The following is a 16738-nucleotide window of genomic DNA, read 5'->3' as shown; positions in this document are numbered from 1 at the left end:
ACTACGTTAAACAAAGCAAGCCTAAATTCAAGTACTACAATTATAAAAAATCAAAGCCAAATAGAAACATGAAAACTATTAATAAAATATATTTAAAAATTTTAAATAGGCCCGATAAATTAAAATGAAAATATCAAAAAACTAAATAATAAAAAATATTAATGAATACTAGAACCATATATAAATAATACTAAAATAGCTGTGTTTTAGATGAATAAAGAGATGGAAAAATCATCCAACAGTATCTGCAGTTCTCTTGGCGGTCACGAGCTGTGCTGTGGCGCTGCTCTCGCGCAGTGACGTCACATCCGCTACTCCTGTTGACACCAGAGCGCTTCCGGTCGTGTTTTCATGAAATATTTGATCATATCGTATTTGTGCCTCTGTAAGTGATATTAATCGAAGAAGACTCTAAACAAGTCCCGCGTGCGGCGAGGCGCTGATGAGTTGATTGACGTGTGTAAAATCTCAATGAAGTGGCCTATTGATCAGAGAAGACGATGAAGAGAGCGGCGCGGCACGCGCGGAGGGGCAGAGCGAGCAAACGCGCGAAGACCGACGAGCTCGCGCCGGACACCGGTGAGGAGACGGTACCGTCACGCACCCGAAGCTGTAACTTCACAGTGCGCTGCTTTTCTCTCTGACTGCTGCCTGCGGCTCTCTGTGGGGACTGCAGGAGAATGTGCTGCTGCTGCGGCTCCGGGGTTTGAGCCCCGTGCGACACAGGGACTGCTTGAGTGGAGAGTAGCTGGTTTTGGATAAATGTGTGTGAAATGTGCAGCACAGGTAGATTTATTGAACACACCTTGTCTCCTGTTCCTCTGAGCGAACAGCAAACCTTTGACTGAAGTGTCATTCTGTTTTATTCAGCATGAAGTTACACAAAGCGTCGTCTTAAATACATCTAGTCAAATGATTGGGAGAAGCAGCTTCGTCTCATAGCTCTACTGCGTAGTCTTTCATCAGAAGGCGCGTTTCCATTACCCTTCAAATTGCGAATTGAAAATACGCCTAATGGAAACGCGTCAATTTCGCAAAAACGGCCATATATCGCAAAAAAGTTTTTACGCTCGCATGAGGTGGTTTTTCAGGCAATGCGAAAAAGGAATAATTCGCAAAACTGCAATGGAAACGGCTTTTTCGCATTTACAGGTCACATGGCGTATGTAAAAAGGTCATATGATCATTCTTCAATGTACTATAACCTCCAAGAAACACTTCATAAGTGGCCGCGCTCCAGTATAAGGGGCTTTCCCTACCATTAATGCTTAGACAATTTACACTGCACACGTCTGCGGTGCAGTGTGGCTCTGATACGGTCACTGAAGCTGATTACGGCCACTCAATGCTTGTGTTTATGTTTTTATACAGTCTATGGTTTATTCCAGCCGTGCCACGCACGTTTCTGAAGCGGCTCTCTTTGCTGCTTCTGTAAAGATACACGCAAAAGCCTCCTTTGAATAAATATAGCCAAAATCCGTTGCCATGACTTATCGCGAGAGGCAAAAGGTTACGTTTAAGTCTCATAACATTGGTTAATGGAAACGCCGTCATTTCGCAATACTTTTTTATCGACATTTATAAAATATCGCCAAAGTTTTGCGCAAATCTGTAATGGAAACGCGCCTAGATTTATTGTAGTTGCGAATGAATCTGAACAGTTAGTCCTTTCAGCTCCAACCCCAATCACACACACCTGAACTAACATTAGGCCTGTCGCGATAATTAAATAACCTTCTAATCGCGATTATTTGATCAAACCGCTGTTGTTTCAGACAACCGCGATTATTGTGCTTTTTATAGAAACAGAAGAGCACCAGTTTGGTTTTCATGCACTGTATAACCTATATCATCTGAAGCCATTCCATATCTTAATGTGAGGGACAGAATTATATTTACATTGTTACATTTAAGTTTACGTAGACTACACCACTGCCCTCAGGTTGTTCCAGACCTGCATGGGTTTGTTTCTGTTGAACTCAGAAGAAGATATTTTGAAGAATGTTGGTAACCAAGCGGTTTCTGGTCCCCACTGACTTCCATAGCATTTTGTTAAGGGATGCATGATATTGGATTTTGGCCGATATCCGATATGCCGATATTTTTAAAATCATTTTGGCCGATAACTGATACCGATATATTTACTTTTGTTTGGAAAAAAACACTAAGTCTCTCCTGTGCAGAGATTATGAACAAATTATTATTATTTTTTAAATTTTGGTTAGTTTTTAAAAACTTACTTGTTAGGTTAAAAGAAAACAATAATGAAGCTCTTTTATAATGACAGTAGGAAAATAACTAAATCAACTATAAATCAATCACTGCATTTCTTTTTTCCTTGAGACCGATGCAGTTGTAACCTCAACATTTTATTTGAAGATTTAATATTTGTAGATGGTTTAACGCAAAAGAGATGTAAAAATACTGAAAATCTTTTAGAGCTCCTTGTATAGCGCTCGCAAAAGCGCCCCCTTTGCGGCCGCTATGCACCCTCGATGTGCACTTCTGCTGAGCAGACTTCTACCCGACAGTCAAAGCGGCATTACGTCACGAAAGCGTGGACTCGGAGGAAGACCGCGAGGGTTTAGGGTGCCATTTGGGACAGGGCCCTAGTGATTGTTGACTATCGCACACCGGACGCATCATTCTGTACTTGCATTCTCAGATTAAATGCGGTGATCCAAAACAGTGAATCTAATCAGGAAAAAGTTTGCTTCAAGAATGACCCACTGCTGACGTGATCTTATCGCTAGCACATGTGAGTTATTCATCTTATCGGTAAGGCATATCGGCATAATTTTTCATATCAGGCCGATGCCGGTATTTGCATTTTAAGCCCTTATCGGCCGATTCCAATAATGTTCCGATAATATCGTGCATTCCTAATTTATTTATTTTTTTGTCCGTGCTATGCAGCAGCAAACAGAATTTTCATTTTGGGTGAACTATATGCCATCCTGAAAACCAAATTTGAAATTAGAACCGTACACAAAATGCTGCCCGAAAAAGTAAAAAAAATTTTTTTTTTGATTTTTGTTTATGACTTTTTGCACCTTTAATAAACAATTGAAAAATGCACAAATTAATATAGAAAAATTTTGATTTTAACAAGTTTTCTTTGGCCAAATTAGAAGTAGGCTAATGCTTCTCTTGCACGTTCAGTTTAGAACTATATGTCTCTGCGCTAGATCATTGATGGGGAGCTGGGCAATTAATAGTAAATATGACCAAAACAGGGTATTATTATTATTCTTTTTATATGAATAATAAAATCACTATATATGTGCATTTCAAGTATTTGTGGGCGTATTATCGCGCTTACTATATGATATGGAGGCGCCCGCGCAATCTCTAGCATTTTTTTTTTTTTTCCTGTGGAAAGAACTTGGAATAGGCTACTCCGTCATTTTCGGATGTGCTTTCCTCATGCAGTCTCCGTGAATGGGCGCGCATCACAACAATGAACCGGCTCACAGACACAAGAAATACATTTATAGAAATCTTGAAATGTCTACTATTAAACAAACCAATTCAAATAATAAAAAATAAAAAAATCAGCAGCACAAAAATGTTTTACGGCACAAATGAAGTACAAACAAAGAAGATTATTTTGGGTAAATTTGGAGCATGTGGGGGGGCTGGTGACGTCATCGCATATAATTAAATGTCTAATATTTTAAAAACCAGAGCAGCACAAACGAAACTTTTACCTGCACAAACGAAGCACAAACAAACGAGACTATTTGGAGTGAATTTGGTGTATGTTGGGGGGCTGAGTGACCTCAGAATGACCTATAAATATTATTTCAATATCTAAAAAACCAAAGCAGCACAAACAAAATTTTTTAGAGCACAAACGATTAAGACTACTTTGCCGACGTTTTGTGTCGGGTGGGGGGCCAACTTCACGGAGGTTGCAAGTTCCATTGAGCTGTTGGTAACGTCGAAACTTGTGACCATGGTTGATTTTGGGAAACGTACCCCAGAACGGTGGCCATTACTGACAAGCCTTAAAGGGCTTTAAAAATACAACAACCCTTCTTTTTTAATGTTTTTCCTCATGGTTAAAAAAGGAAAAACGAATGGACGCAAAAGTATAGGCTACACGGACCTGGAAACAGTAGGCTATTGCATGTTTTATTTGTGCGCAGAAACGAAAATAGGCCTATGTATGTCAAGTCTTTATTATTTTTTTATTTTTTATTTTTTATTTTTGTTTGCTTTGTAAATACATAATGAAATAAGCCTAGTTTAGGGCTGTGCAATATATCGAAATTATAGAAATATCGCAAATGTACATATCGCAATATGCATATCGCTACAGCCTGCAATATTTGGGGCCATTAACAAAAGTCAAAGAGAAAATCACTCACTGCTCTGACCTAAATAACTTTTGTAGCTTAAATAAGAATCGGTGCATATTGAATTCAAAGAGGAAATACTAAGCAGTGTTTTATTTTTCCTTTTTATTATTCAGTTCCTAAACTCATGTTAAAATGATTACACTAATGTTAAAATTACATTTTTATGTAATGCTCGAGTAAAACACATACCGTTCACTTTCAGAAGTTGTTGTAGGGGTGCTTTCTTATTAGAATCAGAATCAGAATGAGCTTTATTCACCACTTAAGTGTGCGCAAACACAAGGAATTTGTTGTGGTTTTACAGGAACTCTTGGTACATACATACATACATACATACAGACAAATAACCATATATATATGACACAAGATAGTTATAGAAGTTCACAGAACTGACTCGGCAACAGCTGAGTAAAACTTTCATCTGAGCATGTGGCACTTTAAGCATTATCGTATCGCATATCGAATTATTTAACGAGTTATCGCATTTTTCTTCAATATCGCACAGCCCTAGCCTAGTTTTTGTTTTCGTTTAATTGGCCTAATTGAACGAATATGGCTACTAACAATTAAGTGACTGCGACTATTTAATGTGATTTGGTTTGCCGTTTGAATTTTACCTTATTACTTCAACTGTATTGTTACGTCAATTGGTGACGTCATCGCATATAATTAAATGTCTAATATTTTAAAAAGCGAAGCAGCCCAAACCTGCACAAACAAACGAGACTATTTGGGGTATGTATGTATGTTGGGGGGCTGAGTGACCTCAGAATGACCTATAAATATTATTTCAATATCTAAAAAACCAAAGCAGCACAAACGAAAATTTTTACAGCACAAACAGAGCACAAACGATTGAGACTATTTTGCAGACGTTTTGTGTTGGGTGGGGGGCCAGCTTCACGGAGGTGAACTTGCAGGGCTCTCACAGCGTAGTGTCACGCTGTCAATACTTTAATTCTTTTAGTATTAAATTCTTTCTTAGTAAGTCTTTGAAATTCTGTTAGTTTTAATAACACATACTAATATAACATATACTGTTGTCATAAAAGTAGTTAAATTAAAAACCTAAATTTAACCTCCAACAAGAAATATTTTATTAAAAATGAAGTTGAAGTTACTGCTCACTGTGTTTACTATGTTTTGAAAATGCCTTCTATGAGTAAAAGCGCTCCACACTTTCCTGTAATTGAATTGGCTCATGACAGGACGGTCGATCGCCCTCGCAGCCGCCCAGTGGTTAAATGTTGACCTTTGACCTCCCTCTGCCCTCACAGGCCGGATGAGCACTGGCTTCTGTCGACTCTGTCACGGGAAGTTTTCCACGCGGCGGCTGCGGCAGGCGTTTGCGCAGCTGCAGGGCGAGTCCTGCGCCGTGTACCCGCTCTTCTGCACAGACTTCCAGCAGCTCTTAGGAATTCCCATGAACAGAGACCCCAGTCTGTCCCAGTTCATCTGCAACAACTGCCACGCTCAGTTCTACAAGTGCCACAGCATCCTGCTGGACTTCAGGAACAGAGTCAACCTGACGCCCGTCTCCAGAGACAGGTGAGCGGCGCGCCACATCCTCATGACGCCGTCATATCTCACCCCAAAATCCACAGAGGTTATTTTCCACAACAGATCTGTCCTGTAATATACGAGTCAGTCATTGCAATGGAGTGCAGAATTTACATTTAAAGCCACTATCCAGCAGAGTTGAGCTCCAATCCAGTATAAACTCCATGATGTAAACAATAACGCAGAATTACTAGCTGGAAAAAAATACTACACATTTAATGGTCCTGAAAATACGCTACTTTTTTTTTCTTTTGATTATGGTGTGAAATATGAGCCGTACATGTTCATGTCATTCATTCAGCCATCACCCGTGAGACCATAGTTAAACAATCATGTTGTCTCCCACAGGAACAGCACCGAATGCTCGTCGTCACAGGAAGACATCACTTTATTCCGTAAGTACATGTTCGTAGGCGTGTGTTAGTTTTGGCTGTGTGTGCTTGTCTTATTTGTCTGGTCTTTGGTAGGGTCACACATCACATCAGATAGACGGTGTCTGCACGGTCTGGTGTCGTGGGCTCACAGTCACGCGGAGGGCTGCCATTCCTGCCCTGACCAGCAGGAGGTGCTGGAGGGCCAGTGTCGAGGGGCTCTGAAGGTGGTGTGGGGATGTGTGGACGGTCACACTTATGTGATGGACACCAACGGCACTCAGGCCAGATCAAACGCTGGACCGGAAACCACTAAAACTCAATGTGATGACAGAGCAAAAGCAAACAAAGATGACCACCAATCAGCATCGAGAACTAACAGCGTCCCCACGGTGAGATCAGGTGAAGCTGCTGCACCTCAGAATCACAGCAGTGATGCGGGCCGAACACAAGGTGAGGTGACAAGAAACACACAGCTTTCTGTTGAGTCGTCTTCATTAGCTGCAATTAAAAATCAAACATACAGCATATTCCATGTCATCTGGACAAAAAAAATTCAAATGAGCTGACTCATGAGCTGGTTACTGGTGTAAATCAGTCTGATGAATTTATTTTCTGTAATCATATGCACCAAGATTTGAATTATAATATATTTTTGTTTTTCTTGTTTTTGAAAAATAAATGTACTTTATTTCACCAAGGATGATTTAATTGATCAGGAATTATAATTACTGGTAAATTTACTAATGACGTTCTAACTTCACTTTAATTTATATAGCACTTCACACAATCTACTTTGTTTCTTCTCTTAAGAAACAGCGTGAACAGAGACATTGATAGTTTGCCAAGTTCACAAAATACCGGTAAACCCAGTGAACTAGAAATGACATTTCAACACGTTTTCTTCATCCACCTAGATGAGGAGAAGCAGTTTCAGTATCTTGTCTCATTTGACAACTTTGTATAACCATCAAGACAGGTTAACATCTTATATTTAGAGATTGTAAGTTCAATAATTAAGCGTTCCGTTTTATCAGAATTCAGTAGACGGACGTTGAAAGCCATCCACTCTATGATATTGTTAATACAATCTGTCAGCTTTGAAAATTTGTACGTATCATTGGCATAACAATGAAAACAACTTCCATGTTTCCTGATAAATTAAGGAGAAAAGCAGAGGACCTAACACTGAGCCTTGTGGCACACCATACTTAACATGTAATTGATATGACATTTCTACATTTATGTAAATTGTTACTGGTCATATAAATATGACCTAAACAATGCTTATGCCAAGCTGACAAATGCCAATGCAATTCTCCAGCCTATGCAAGAGAATGTTATGATCTGTGGTTTCAAAGGCAGCACTATGATCCAGTCGTTTGTAAACCTGCAGTCCTGTCAGTAAAGAGAAAGGAAAAATTGAAATCGCATCATATGACCCCTTTAAGATAAGGTTCTCACAGACCTTATGATTGAACTGGCAAGCAGCAGTGTGCAAAGAACACAACCTGCAGCTCAGTTTCAGGGTCTTGGCAATTTTCTTATAGCCTACGCTTATAGCCTATCTTTATGTAGAGCAACAATTATTTTTTTCAGATCCTCAGAGAGTTCTTTGCCATGAGGTGCCATGTTGAACTTCCAGTGACCAGTATGAGAGAGTGAGAGCGAAATTTTACACCAAATTTAACACACCTGCTCCCCATTCACACCTGAGACCCACATGAAAAGATATAATAAAATATTTACAAAAATGTGAGGGGTGTACTCACTTCTGTGAGATACTGTGTGTGTATATATATACAGTATATATATATATATATATATATGCAACTTTTCTCAGTATTTTCTGAGATTGCATTGCAGTATCTTCTACATGTAACGAGTGTGGTTCATATTTCAGACATGCAGTCCTGTGAGGAGCCGGCCACTTCAGTAGCACCACTGATGATGGACGGAGATGATGCGGACAGTGATCTCTCAGACAGGTACTTCATACACATTAAACTCCCAGATACCTATGAACAATGCAAAAAAAACCATAAGGTCTGTTAGTGAAGCAGAAGATGACATTCTGAGTCACATCAGTGTTTCATGTTTGTTCAGGAATGTGTTGAGTGATGAGGAGTGTGAGGAAAGGAGGAAGAGCGGCTCATCTGAAGACAGCTCAGATCTGAACACTGACAAGCGGTAAAATAAACATAAGCTCAGATTCTTCTAGAGTTCAGCCACCAAAGTAGCTCCATAACCAGGTGGATGAGGAGATACCCCCTGACAATGTAAAGCGCTTTGAGTGCCTAGAAAAGCGCTATATAAATGTAATGAATAACCCACAAATGAAGATCTAAAATGGACTGAACTTAAGAAGCGTGCAGGATCATGATACCAGAATTAACTTGTGTGCACAGGATAGGTCTTATGTATTCATGTGCATATGATTTTCAGTTTCTGAAGAAAGTCAGCAGATTTATCAGGAAATATTCAAAGATCTCACATTCTTTCAGTTGTCTCAGTTCTTCAAAGAAGAAAGAGGCTAAGACACTGGAACCCAAAACCAGGAGGAAACCTGGACCCAAGCCTGGCTGGAAGAACAACATCAAGGCAGAGCGGTGAATTGACCTTTAATATAATTTTCATACCACAGTCTGTCTGAATACTCAATTCTGATTGGTTGGAGGGTGTGCATTAAAACCGTTTAATGCACAGCTAGTTCCAAGTCGGTTTAATCACCGCTCTTATTAATGCGCTGCTTTCATTGACACACACACATGCATCACTCTCACACAGAGATCGTGCTGTGCACACAGAAACATTCAGGAGCACAGAAACGTCTTGTCAACGCTGCCCCAACTTTTATTAATAAAATAGCTTAGATGCTGATTCGCTATATTATGCTTCTCAGCAACAAGGAGGTAAAATCACTGTTTTTGAAGTAACTAAACACAGCTACACTGTTTGTAGAGAGAGACGCACAGATGCAGGTAGTTTACAAATGCAACTTTCGCCTCTTTCTCGAATTGATAATTAATTCAAATAACTGCTATAATTCATTCAAATAAATGTGATCTTGCTGCACTACTTCATCTGTGCCCGATTTCAAGAGGGCAGAAAGCTAGCTCTAACAAGCCATAACTGACGGCAATAACCACCATTTTAACCCTTCAAATACTGTGCTGCAAACATCAAAGGGGACATCGGATGCAAAATTCAGTTTTACATGGTGTTTGCATATAATGTGTCTTAGCGGTGTGTGGACACAACCACTCTACAATGATAAAAGTCCATTCACTTTTTTTTGTCTCAAAAACCCCGCCCACAACCGCTGATGGACTGTCCCGTATAAGCATTTTTCCACCCTCAGCCAGTTCTCCGCGCTTGAGCAGCTGTAGCTACATGTCTCATAAGCAAAGCAGGTGTTGTCTAGTTGTAAAAGTGAACATAAGGCCAGTTTCACACCGCAAGCGTGAGCGGCGTATATTTTTTTGGCATGCATGTTAACAAATGAGTGCATTCACTCCAGGAGCAAGCACTGAAGCGATGGTTTCGGAGTCTATTTTTGCTGCGCTTTTGCTCACACAAACTTTCAAGACTTTAAAGTTTATAAATGACCATCTTTTAAAAACAAATTTATAGTTATGTAGCTTTTGAGGCACAGCTGTGACGCTGTACAAATGCTTCCAGTGTCTCGTGAGTCTGCAGCTGCAGTGACGATGAAGTTACGCCGAGGTCAAACTCAAGCTTGCCGTGTGAAACAGGCATTTTCTCCCGACACCAGAGCCACTGAGGACGCAGTGGTTTAGTTTTGTTTTGATGGTAACGCTCCACAGAATACACAAAAAACGGAGCTCATTTAAAGAGACATTGACAAGGTAAAAAGGGTGTTGTTTTACACGACCATTGAGGAATTTTAACCAAAGTATGTGGCAGACATTTCATGAAGACCCTAAAGAATCACACCAACCTGTGGAAAATGGGCATGCGATGTCCCCTTTAACAGCTCTAACTTGTCAATGCTGGCAAATGACCGTAGTATAGGCAGGATAACACACGGCCAGCTGTGCATTAAAGATTTTCTCCACTTTGTGTCGTGTACTTCTTATCCTCCACGTCATGCGTTAAAATCATTTCATGCACACCCAACCATGGAACGTACTATTACACAACTCTCATTCTCTACAGATTCACACTATTAAGTTGTTAAAAATGCTTTTGTCATCAGAAGAGCACTTTTAAACAGAAGTCGAATGATTCACATGAACCAAATGTCAAACAAGCGTGAAGATCTCATATTCAGTGATTCTGTTGATCTGATTGTGTGTCCTGTAGAGAGGAGCTGCCCACCATCTACAAATGTCCTCACCAGGGCTGTACAGCCGTCTACAGAGGAGCCGACGGCATGAAGGTGCTGATCACCATCTCAAACACACACACGTCGACTGATATTATGATGTGATCTCACTGAATGTGTCCCACCTCAGAAACACATCAAGGAGCATCACGAGGAGGTGCGGGAGAGGCCGTGTCCACATCCAGGCTGCAACAAGGTCTTCATGATCGACAGATACCTGCAGAGACACGTCAAACTCATCCACACGGGTAACACAGGCTGCTGCAGAAATGAGTTCTTTACACAACAGCCATGTTCATAAAGTTAGTCATTGCTCAGTGAGGGAACAACAGTGTATTTTAACCTTCTTTAGGTTCCCCTCGTAATTCTAACAGCAATTAAGCATCTGCTTACTGAAGTTTCTACTCTTAGATGCCATTGGAATTATTCATATTGTAAAGTTTTTCAACCTAAAAACCCTGGACACATTTCAATCAATTGAATTCATAGAACTTAAATTATTAAATTGTTCAAGAATAAATATTTTTTTTAATAATAGGCCCTACATTCACACGATTGGACGTGTACGGGCCTACTTTTGATTTACATTTAGTCATTTTGCAGACGCTTTTATCCAAAGCGACTTACAGTTGGGGAATACATAAAGCGATTCTTCTTAAAGAGGCAAACAGACAGGAAGTGCTTGTAATACCAAGTTTTAGGCATTGTTCAAATAAGTACAAGCTAGAAAGGGAAGGAATAAATAAAGAGAAAGACAAAGTTTTTTTTTTTTTTTTTTTTAAATTTAAGATGAAGTCAAGTAGCGTTGAAAGAGATGAGTTTTCAGCTGTCGCTTGAAAATTGTCAGGCATTCAGCATTCCGGATAGGGGTGGGAAGATCATTCCACCAGCCAGGAATGGTGAACGAGAATGTTCTGCAAAGTGATTTTGAGCTTCTCTGTGATGGTACCACGAGGCGTCGCTCACTAGCGGATCTCAGACTTCTGGAGGGGATGTAGATTCGTAGTAGTAAGTGGAAGAAGGCGGGTGCTGAGCCTGTGGCTGTTCTATATGCAAGCATCAATGTCTTGAACTTGATGCGAGCCGCAACCGGTAGCCAGTGCAAGGTAGTGAGAAATGAGTAGGTGAGGGAAGAGAGGAGGATACTACAGAGGAAAGATGGGAGGGTGAAAGGGAGCGTAGGTTTTGTCTAAAAGTAACTGGTATAGGGGTTGGTGGCACACAGGTAACAAAATGTAGTTGGGCTAAGCCGGGGCTTTCGCACCCGCGGTGTGTGACGCTGTTTCGTTGTGAAAGCGAAACTACTTAGCTTGGCCTTCCAAGCAGCACAATGTGTGCAGCACATTTTATGGAGGATTGTTTCCTGGAAGAGTAGACAACAATGCCGGCTGTTCTGACTGAAAGTCTGTAAGTACGTCTTTTATATTTAAAGAGTTTTTATATTGTATATATTTAAAGCGAGTTTTTTGGGCAGTGTAGAGTAGTGCTTGTTGTTTGTCATTTCTCCGATCACAAATGCAGACATGGTTTTATGTTTACGTGGCGCGATGCAACGCAACGCGTAAAAAGACAGTATAAATCACTATAATCCATAATTATGTCCCCACTCGATGCAACAAATGCCTCGTTTATAATGGGTTCTACTGGTTTTGTCTTGTCGCGCCGGGACACGGCATCACAGTATGGTAAGGGGCGTAACATTTCCGTCACACGCTTAAGGTATTCGGCCAATCATAACGCAGTGGATAGCTGGCCAATCACAGCACACCTCGCTTTTTCAGACCGATGAGCTTTGTAAAAATCGACGCGTTTCAGAAAGGCGGGGCATAGAGGAGAAACAATAATGTACAGTATGTGGAAAATAATGTGTTTTTTGAACCTTAAACCGCATAAACACATTTCATTACACCAAATACACAAAATAATGTTCTTTTTAGCAGACCACGCAATATGCACAGTGAAATGGAGTATAAGAGCATTCACTTATCTTAGATGTTGATGTCAGATGCTTTCTGAAGCGAGCTGCAACTGCTACAGCAAGCAAGGACAGCAGCCCATCCAGCTCCTCTAGGAAGGTGCCTAGAATATGCCCAGGCAGGCGGTAAATTACCACAACCTGGAGTTGTATAGGAGCTGTTACAGTAACCGCATGAGATTCAAATGAGTTATAATTGCATAGGGGAGAGTGGGTTGAGTATTTCCAACTGTTAGAAATGAGCAGACCAGTGCCCCCACCACTCCCAACCTGACGGGGGGTGTGAGAGAAAGAGAAGTTGTTAGATAGAGCAGCTGGGGTTGCTGAGTCTTCTGGACGAATCCAGGTCTCAGTCAAGCCCCAAGATGCTGAGTGTGAATTGTAAAGAAACAATCAGAAATGAAGTCTGCTTTGTTGACAGCTGACTGACAATTCCAGAGACCCACAGAGAAAGAAAGAGGTGCAGTAGAAGATGTAGAGATAGGATGCAGGTTAGCAAGATTGCGTTGCCATCTGCGTGTGACGTTAGAGCGTTGTCGAGAGACAACCGGAATGTTTTGAAAACACATGAGAGAGGACAGAAAAGGAGTGTGTAAAGGGAAGATAAAAATTATACTTAAGTGCGTTGCCGGTTTCGTTAGTCTTCACACGAGGAGGGCTGAACGCTTCCGCGTCAGCGCACAGACATCAAATAAATACACGGTCTAAGACACTAAAGTGAAAACAGCTGTGGCCGCCTTCTAATTAGCACAGCCAATAGCCTATAGCAGGGCAATTGCTCAAATCGAAACTACAGTTCGCACTTCAGTGAGGGAAGGGTGCAATGCAAATAACACAGGCTCCTTCTTAGCTGAGGGCAATTATTATAATTACCAGTAAGTGCAATCAAAACTACAAACTCCCAACGAAAATATAATTTTTTGTTTGTGGATTTATTCATCCACAAACTGCCAAAATCTTTGACAGTCCAGAAATCATAGGGCCCTAAAATAGTTTCGTGGACCCCACTTTGAGCCATCTAACACCACAAAACTTCCCAGAATTCCCCATTTATTGATAATACTTACTGATGTTTGCATTTGTGATTTCTGACCACATATCATCACTTCCTGGAGCTTAATATCATTAAAGCTGCACTACAGATCATCGCCAAAGAAACTATGATCTCCAGCTCTAAAAATACATGAAGCTGTGTATGATTATGACTGCTGTGATGTAAAGAGTCAGTGTTTCTCTGTTCCCAGAGGTGAGGAACTACATCTGTGACCAGTGCGGCCAGACATTCAAGCAGAGGAAGCATCTGTCTGTGCATCAGATGCGTCACTCCGGAGCCAAACCGCTGCAGTGAGTATGAGCCCAGCCGCTCGGTGCAGTCTCAGAGCTTCGCCCTCACTGTGTCTGTGTGCGTTTCAGGTGCGAGGTGTGCGGTTTCCAGTGCCGCCAGCGGGCCTCTCTCAAGTATCACATGACCAAGCACAAGGCGGAGGCGGACCTGGAGTTTGCCTGTGTGATCTGCAGCAAACGCTTCGAGAAGGCGCACAATCTGAACGTGCACATGTCTATGGTGCATCCTCTCCTGCAGGGCGCCGGTGCTTCTGTTCCTCCAGACTCATCCGCCAGCAGCCCGTCAGCAGCTCAACACGCCGACTTCAGATCCCAGCAGACGAGGGCAGACGCGCACCCATCCGACCTCAGCTACGTGCTGGATAGTCTTCAGTCCAAACTCACCGACAGCACCGTATAGACCAGCGGCTCTCAAAGCTCAGATCCCGAATCTGACGCTCCCACTTCAGCTGCTGGAGTCTCACTGAGGAACGCTGGAATAGAGCTGAGAATGATCTAGAGCTCGTCACGTCTGTGTTACAGCAGTCCCATCAGCACCTGCTCAGAGCTCTCTTCCAAAGGCTAGCGAGCCTTTGTTAGAGTGTTTTAAACACTCACAGGTCACAGAACGCTACGGCTAGAGTAATATTTTATCCTCACAAGCTGCATGAAAAAACAGGGAAGTTATAGAGAAGGTTTAGAGCTGACAAACCAAATATGTCCAGCCCAGTTTAGCCATGAAACGCTGAAATCTGGAGTTTGATCCAACGTTTCTGAACAGCCAATCACACGAAACACACAGAGCAATGGTTTCAGTTCACTCTCACGAGAGAGTCGGCGCAATTCACTCTGCTGTAAGAGATTGTTACGAAAATTTCATGAATTTAAACGTTTAAAAGGCGGGAAAAAAACACTGATCTTGCCTCAAAAGTTGGAGAAGGCAGCAGAAAGAAAACATCTGACTATATGAAAGCAGTCAATCATTTCTAGTTCTCAAAGAGCTTAAAAAGAAAACACAAGCTTAGCCATTTTACAAGCTTTATATATTCTAAAGTTTTATTCATATGTACATATTTAAAAGTTAAAAATATATTTCCTTGTTTAATGCAATAAAGATATAAAATTCGTATAAGTAGTAGTGTAATTATTAGCAAAAGTGATTTTCTCATTGATCTGCTTTAATTTGGAGCAAGAATCAGTCTTTAAAAGTCTTAAATGTAGTCAAATTGAAGACCATAACAATCTTAAAAGGTACAAGAAAGTCTTTTGATTTCAGGAGGTCTTAAATTTGGGGACTAAAAAACAGAATTGTGATATGGCTGAATGTGAGGATTAAACTTCAGAAGACTGATTTCATTGAATAAACATAAGCGCTGCTTGTTTCATATTCAGCTGCTGCAGCTGGTTACCGTGGAAACCACGATATTTCTGCTGTCCCGAAAGCTCCTCCTGCTGGCAGAGAATGAAAGTGCATTTTTCAATAAGCCTGTCTGCTGTTTTTATTCAGACCAAAGTGAAAATCGACCCGTTTTTACGCTGCAAACACGCAGAGATGTAAATGTGACCCGGTGGATCGACAAGAAGATTATAAATGCATTATAAAAATCTAAACAACTAAGACAGTAAAATATATTTATATTATTTGATTAATATAATAATTGATTGATAATAATTGTTTAAATTAATATTATTGATAGTTTTGACTCATCCATTTTCTTAAAAATGTAAGGTTTATCATTTTATAAATCATTTTGTTTTCGTGAAAACCTGTATCTGAACTGTAAATCATGCTTTTACAGTCATTTTACAGTTTAATATTGTACTGCAGACATTGCCCTACCCTGCTTATATGGTAATAAAAATCGTAAAAATCGCGCAGAGACCCTGAGAGATGCAGGGCGTCTGATGGCCGTCACTTGACTCGCAGCTGATTGGTCTGGTGTTTGGTTTGCTCACTAGAGTTTGGAACGACGCTTATGACAGACTCTGCAAGTTTTTATATGAAAGCAGTCAGAGGTGTTGCATCATGTTTTATTTTCATGCTCAGTTCCTTTGAATACATGAAGAAGTCTGTTCACTGATCACGTGATGAGAGGCAGCACAGATGACTGTTGTTCTGATGGCGTCTCATGTGAAGGGTGCGTTTCTGAAGCTGCCGAGCGCCGCTGAGATCTCTGAATCCAGCTGCTCGTATTCAGACTGCAGCTACAGGAAACACAGACATCACAGGAACTCAAGACTCACTCGGTCACATTCACTGGCAGCTAATAACGGCACTGATTAATCATTTAATCATCATAAACACGTCCGTTCTGATGAAATGATGTTGGTGTTTTAATGTGTATATAATAAATACATCTAATTTTGCGTGTTCAAAGCTCTCCAATGTTGCATTTCTAGCTGATTGTTTACTGGCTCGATACAAAAGAGCTCAAGCCCCTATTGCTGGGTTTCCCTGGTTTTCCCAAAAAGGAAAAGGCATTCTCTTTAGTGACATTATTAGAAATGGGCTTAAAAACACATTTTAGCATATGATCTTCTGGTCTCTTTTCTGCCGTTTCATGGTCCAGCAGGTAAAAATGGTGCATGTGATCATTTAGTCACATGATTTGAGGAATCATTCATGTATGGAGCACAAATGCAGATTTGCTGCTGCACACGACTTTAACACTTTGTGTTGGAACATGTCCTGTTGTGTGTGTGTGTGTGTGTGTGTGCGAGAGTGTGTGTGTGTGTGTGCGAGAGTGAGTGTGTGTGTGTGTGTGTGTGTGTGTGTGAGAGAGTGAGTGAGTGTGTG

General features: G+C 40.9%; 2 protein-coding genes across 3 annotated transcripts in view; one reads left to right on the top strand and one right to left on the bottom strand.

Annotated features, from left to right (window-relative positions):
* The first annotated feature begins 219 nt into the window (after positions 1-219).
* On the top strand, positions 220-14995 carry znf276 (zinc finger protein 276). Of its 2 annotated transcripts, none has more exons than XM_016563966.1 (11): positions 220-579; positions 5642-5912; positions 6273-6319; positions 6392-6748; positions 8199-8283; positions 8402-8485; positions 8800-8904; positions 10622-10697; positions 10774-10891; positions 13863-13962; positions 14032-14995. In XM_016563966.1, exons 1-11 carry the CDS (start codon positions 501-503, stop codon positions 14360-14362), a joined length of 1653 nt encoding a protein of 550 aa, XP_016419452.1. In that variant the 5' UTR covers positions 220-500; the 3' UTR covers positions 14363-14995. The 2 variants fall into 2 exon arrangements, with proteins under 2 accessions (XP_016419452.1, XP_016419453.1); XM_016563967.1 differs by lacking the exon at positions 220-579 and adding an exon at positions 622-786.
* A 963-nt stretch (positions 14996-15958) lies between these two features.
* LOC107748944 (Fanconi anemia group A protein-like) overlaps positions 15959-16738 on the bottom strand; it is a 6173-nt gene continuing 5393 nt past the window's right edge. The window contains exon 19 of the mRNA XM_016563965.1: positions 15959-16146. Within this exon, the coding sequence (XP_016419451.1) occupies positions 16069-16146 (78 nt within the window). The 3' untranslated portion in view covers positions 15959-16068. The remainder of the gene's footprint in view (positions 16147-16738) is intronic.

This window comes from Sinocyclocheilus rhinocerous, unplaced genomic scaffold (genome assembly GCF_001515625.1).
Source record: "Sinocyclocheilus rhinocerous isolate Xijiao unplaced genomic scaffold, SAMN03320098_v1.1 scaffold1401, whole genome shotgun sequence".
NCBI lineage: Eukaryota > Metazoa > Chordata > Actinopteri > Cypriniformes > Cyprinidae > Sinocyclocheilus > Sinocyclocheilus rhinocerous.
The sequence above is the reverse complement of the archived record's forward strand: the minus strand, read 5'-3'. Positions and strand labels throughout refer to the sequence as shown.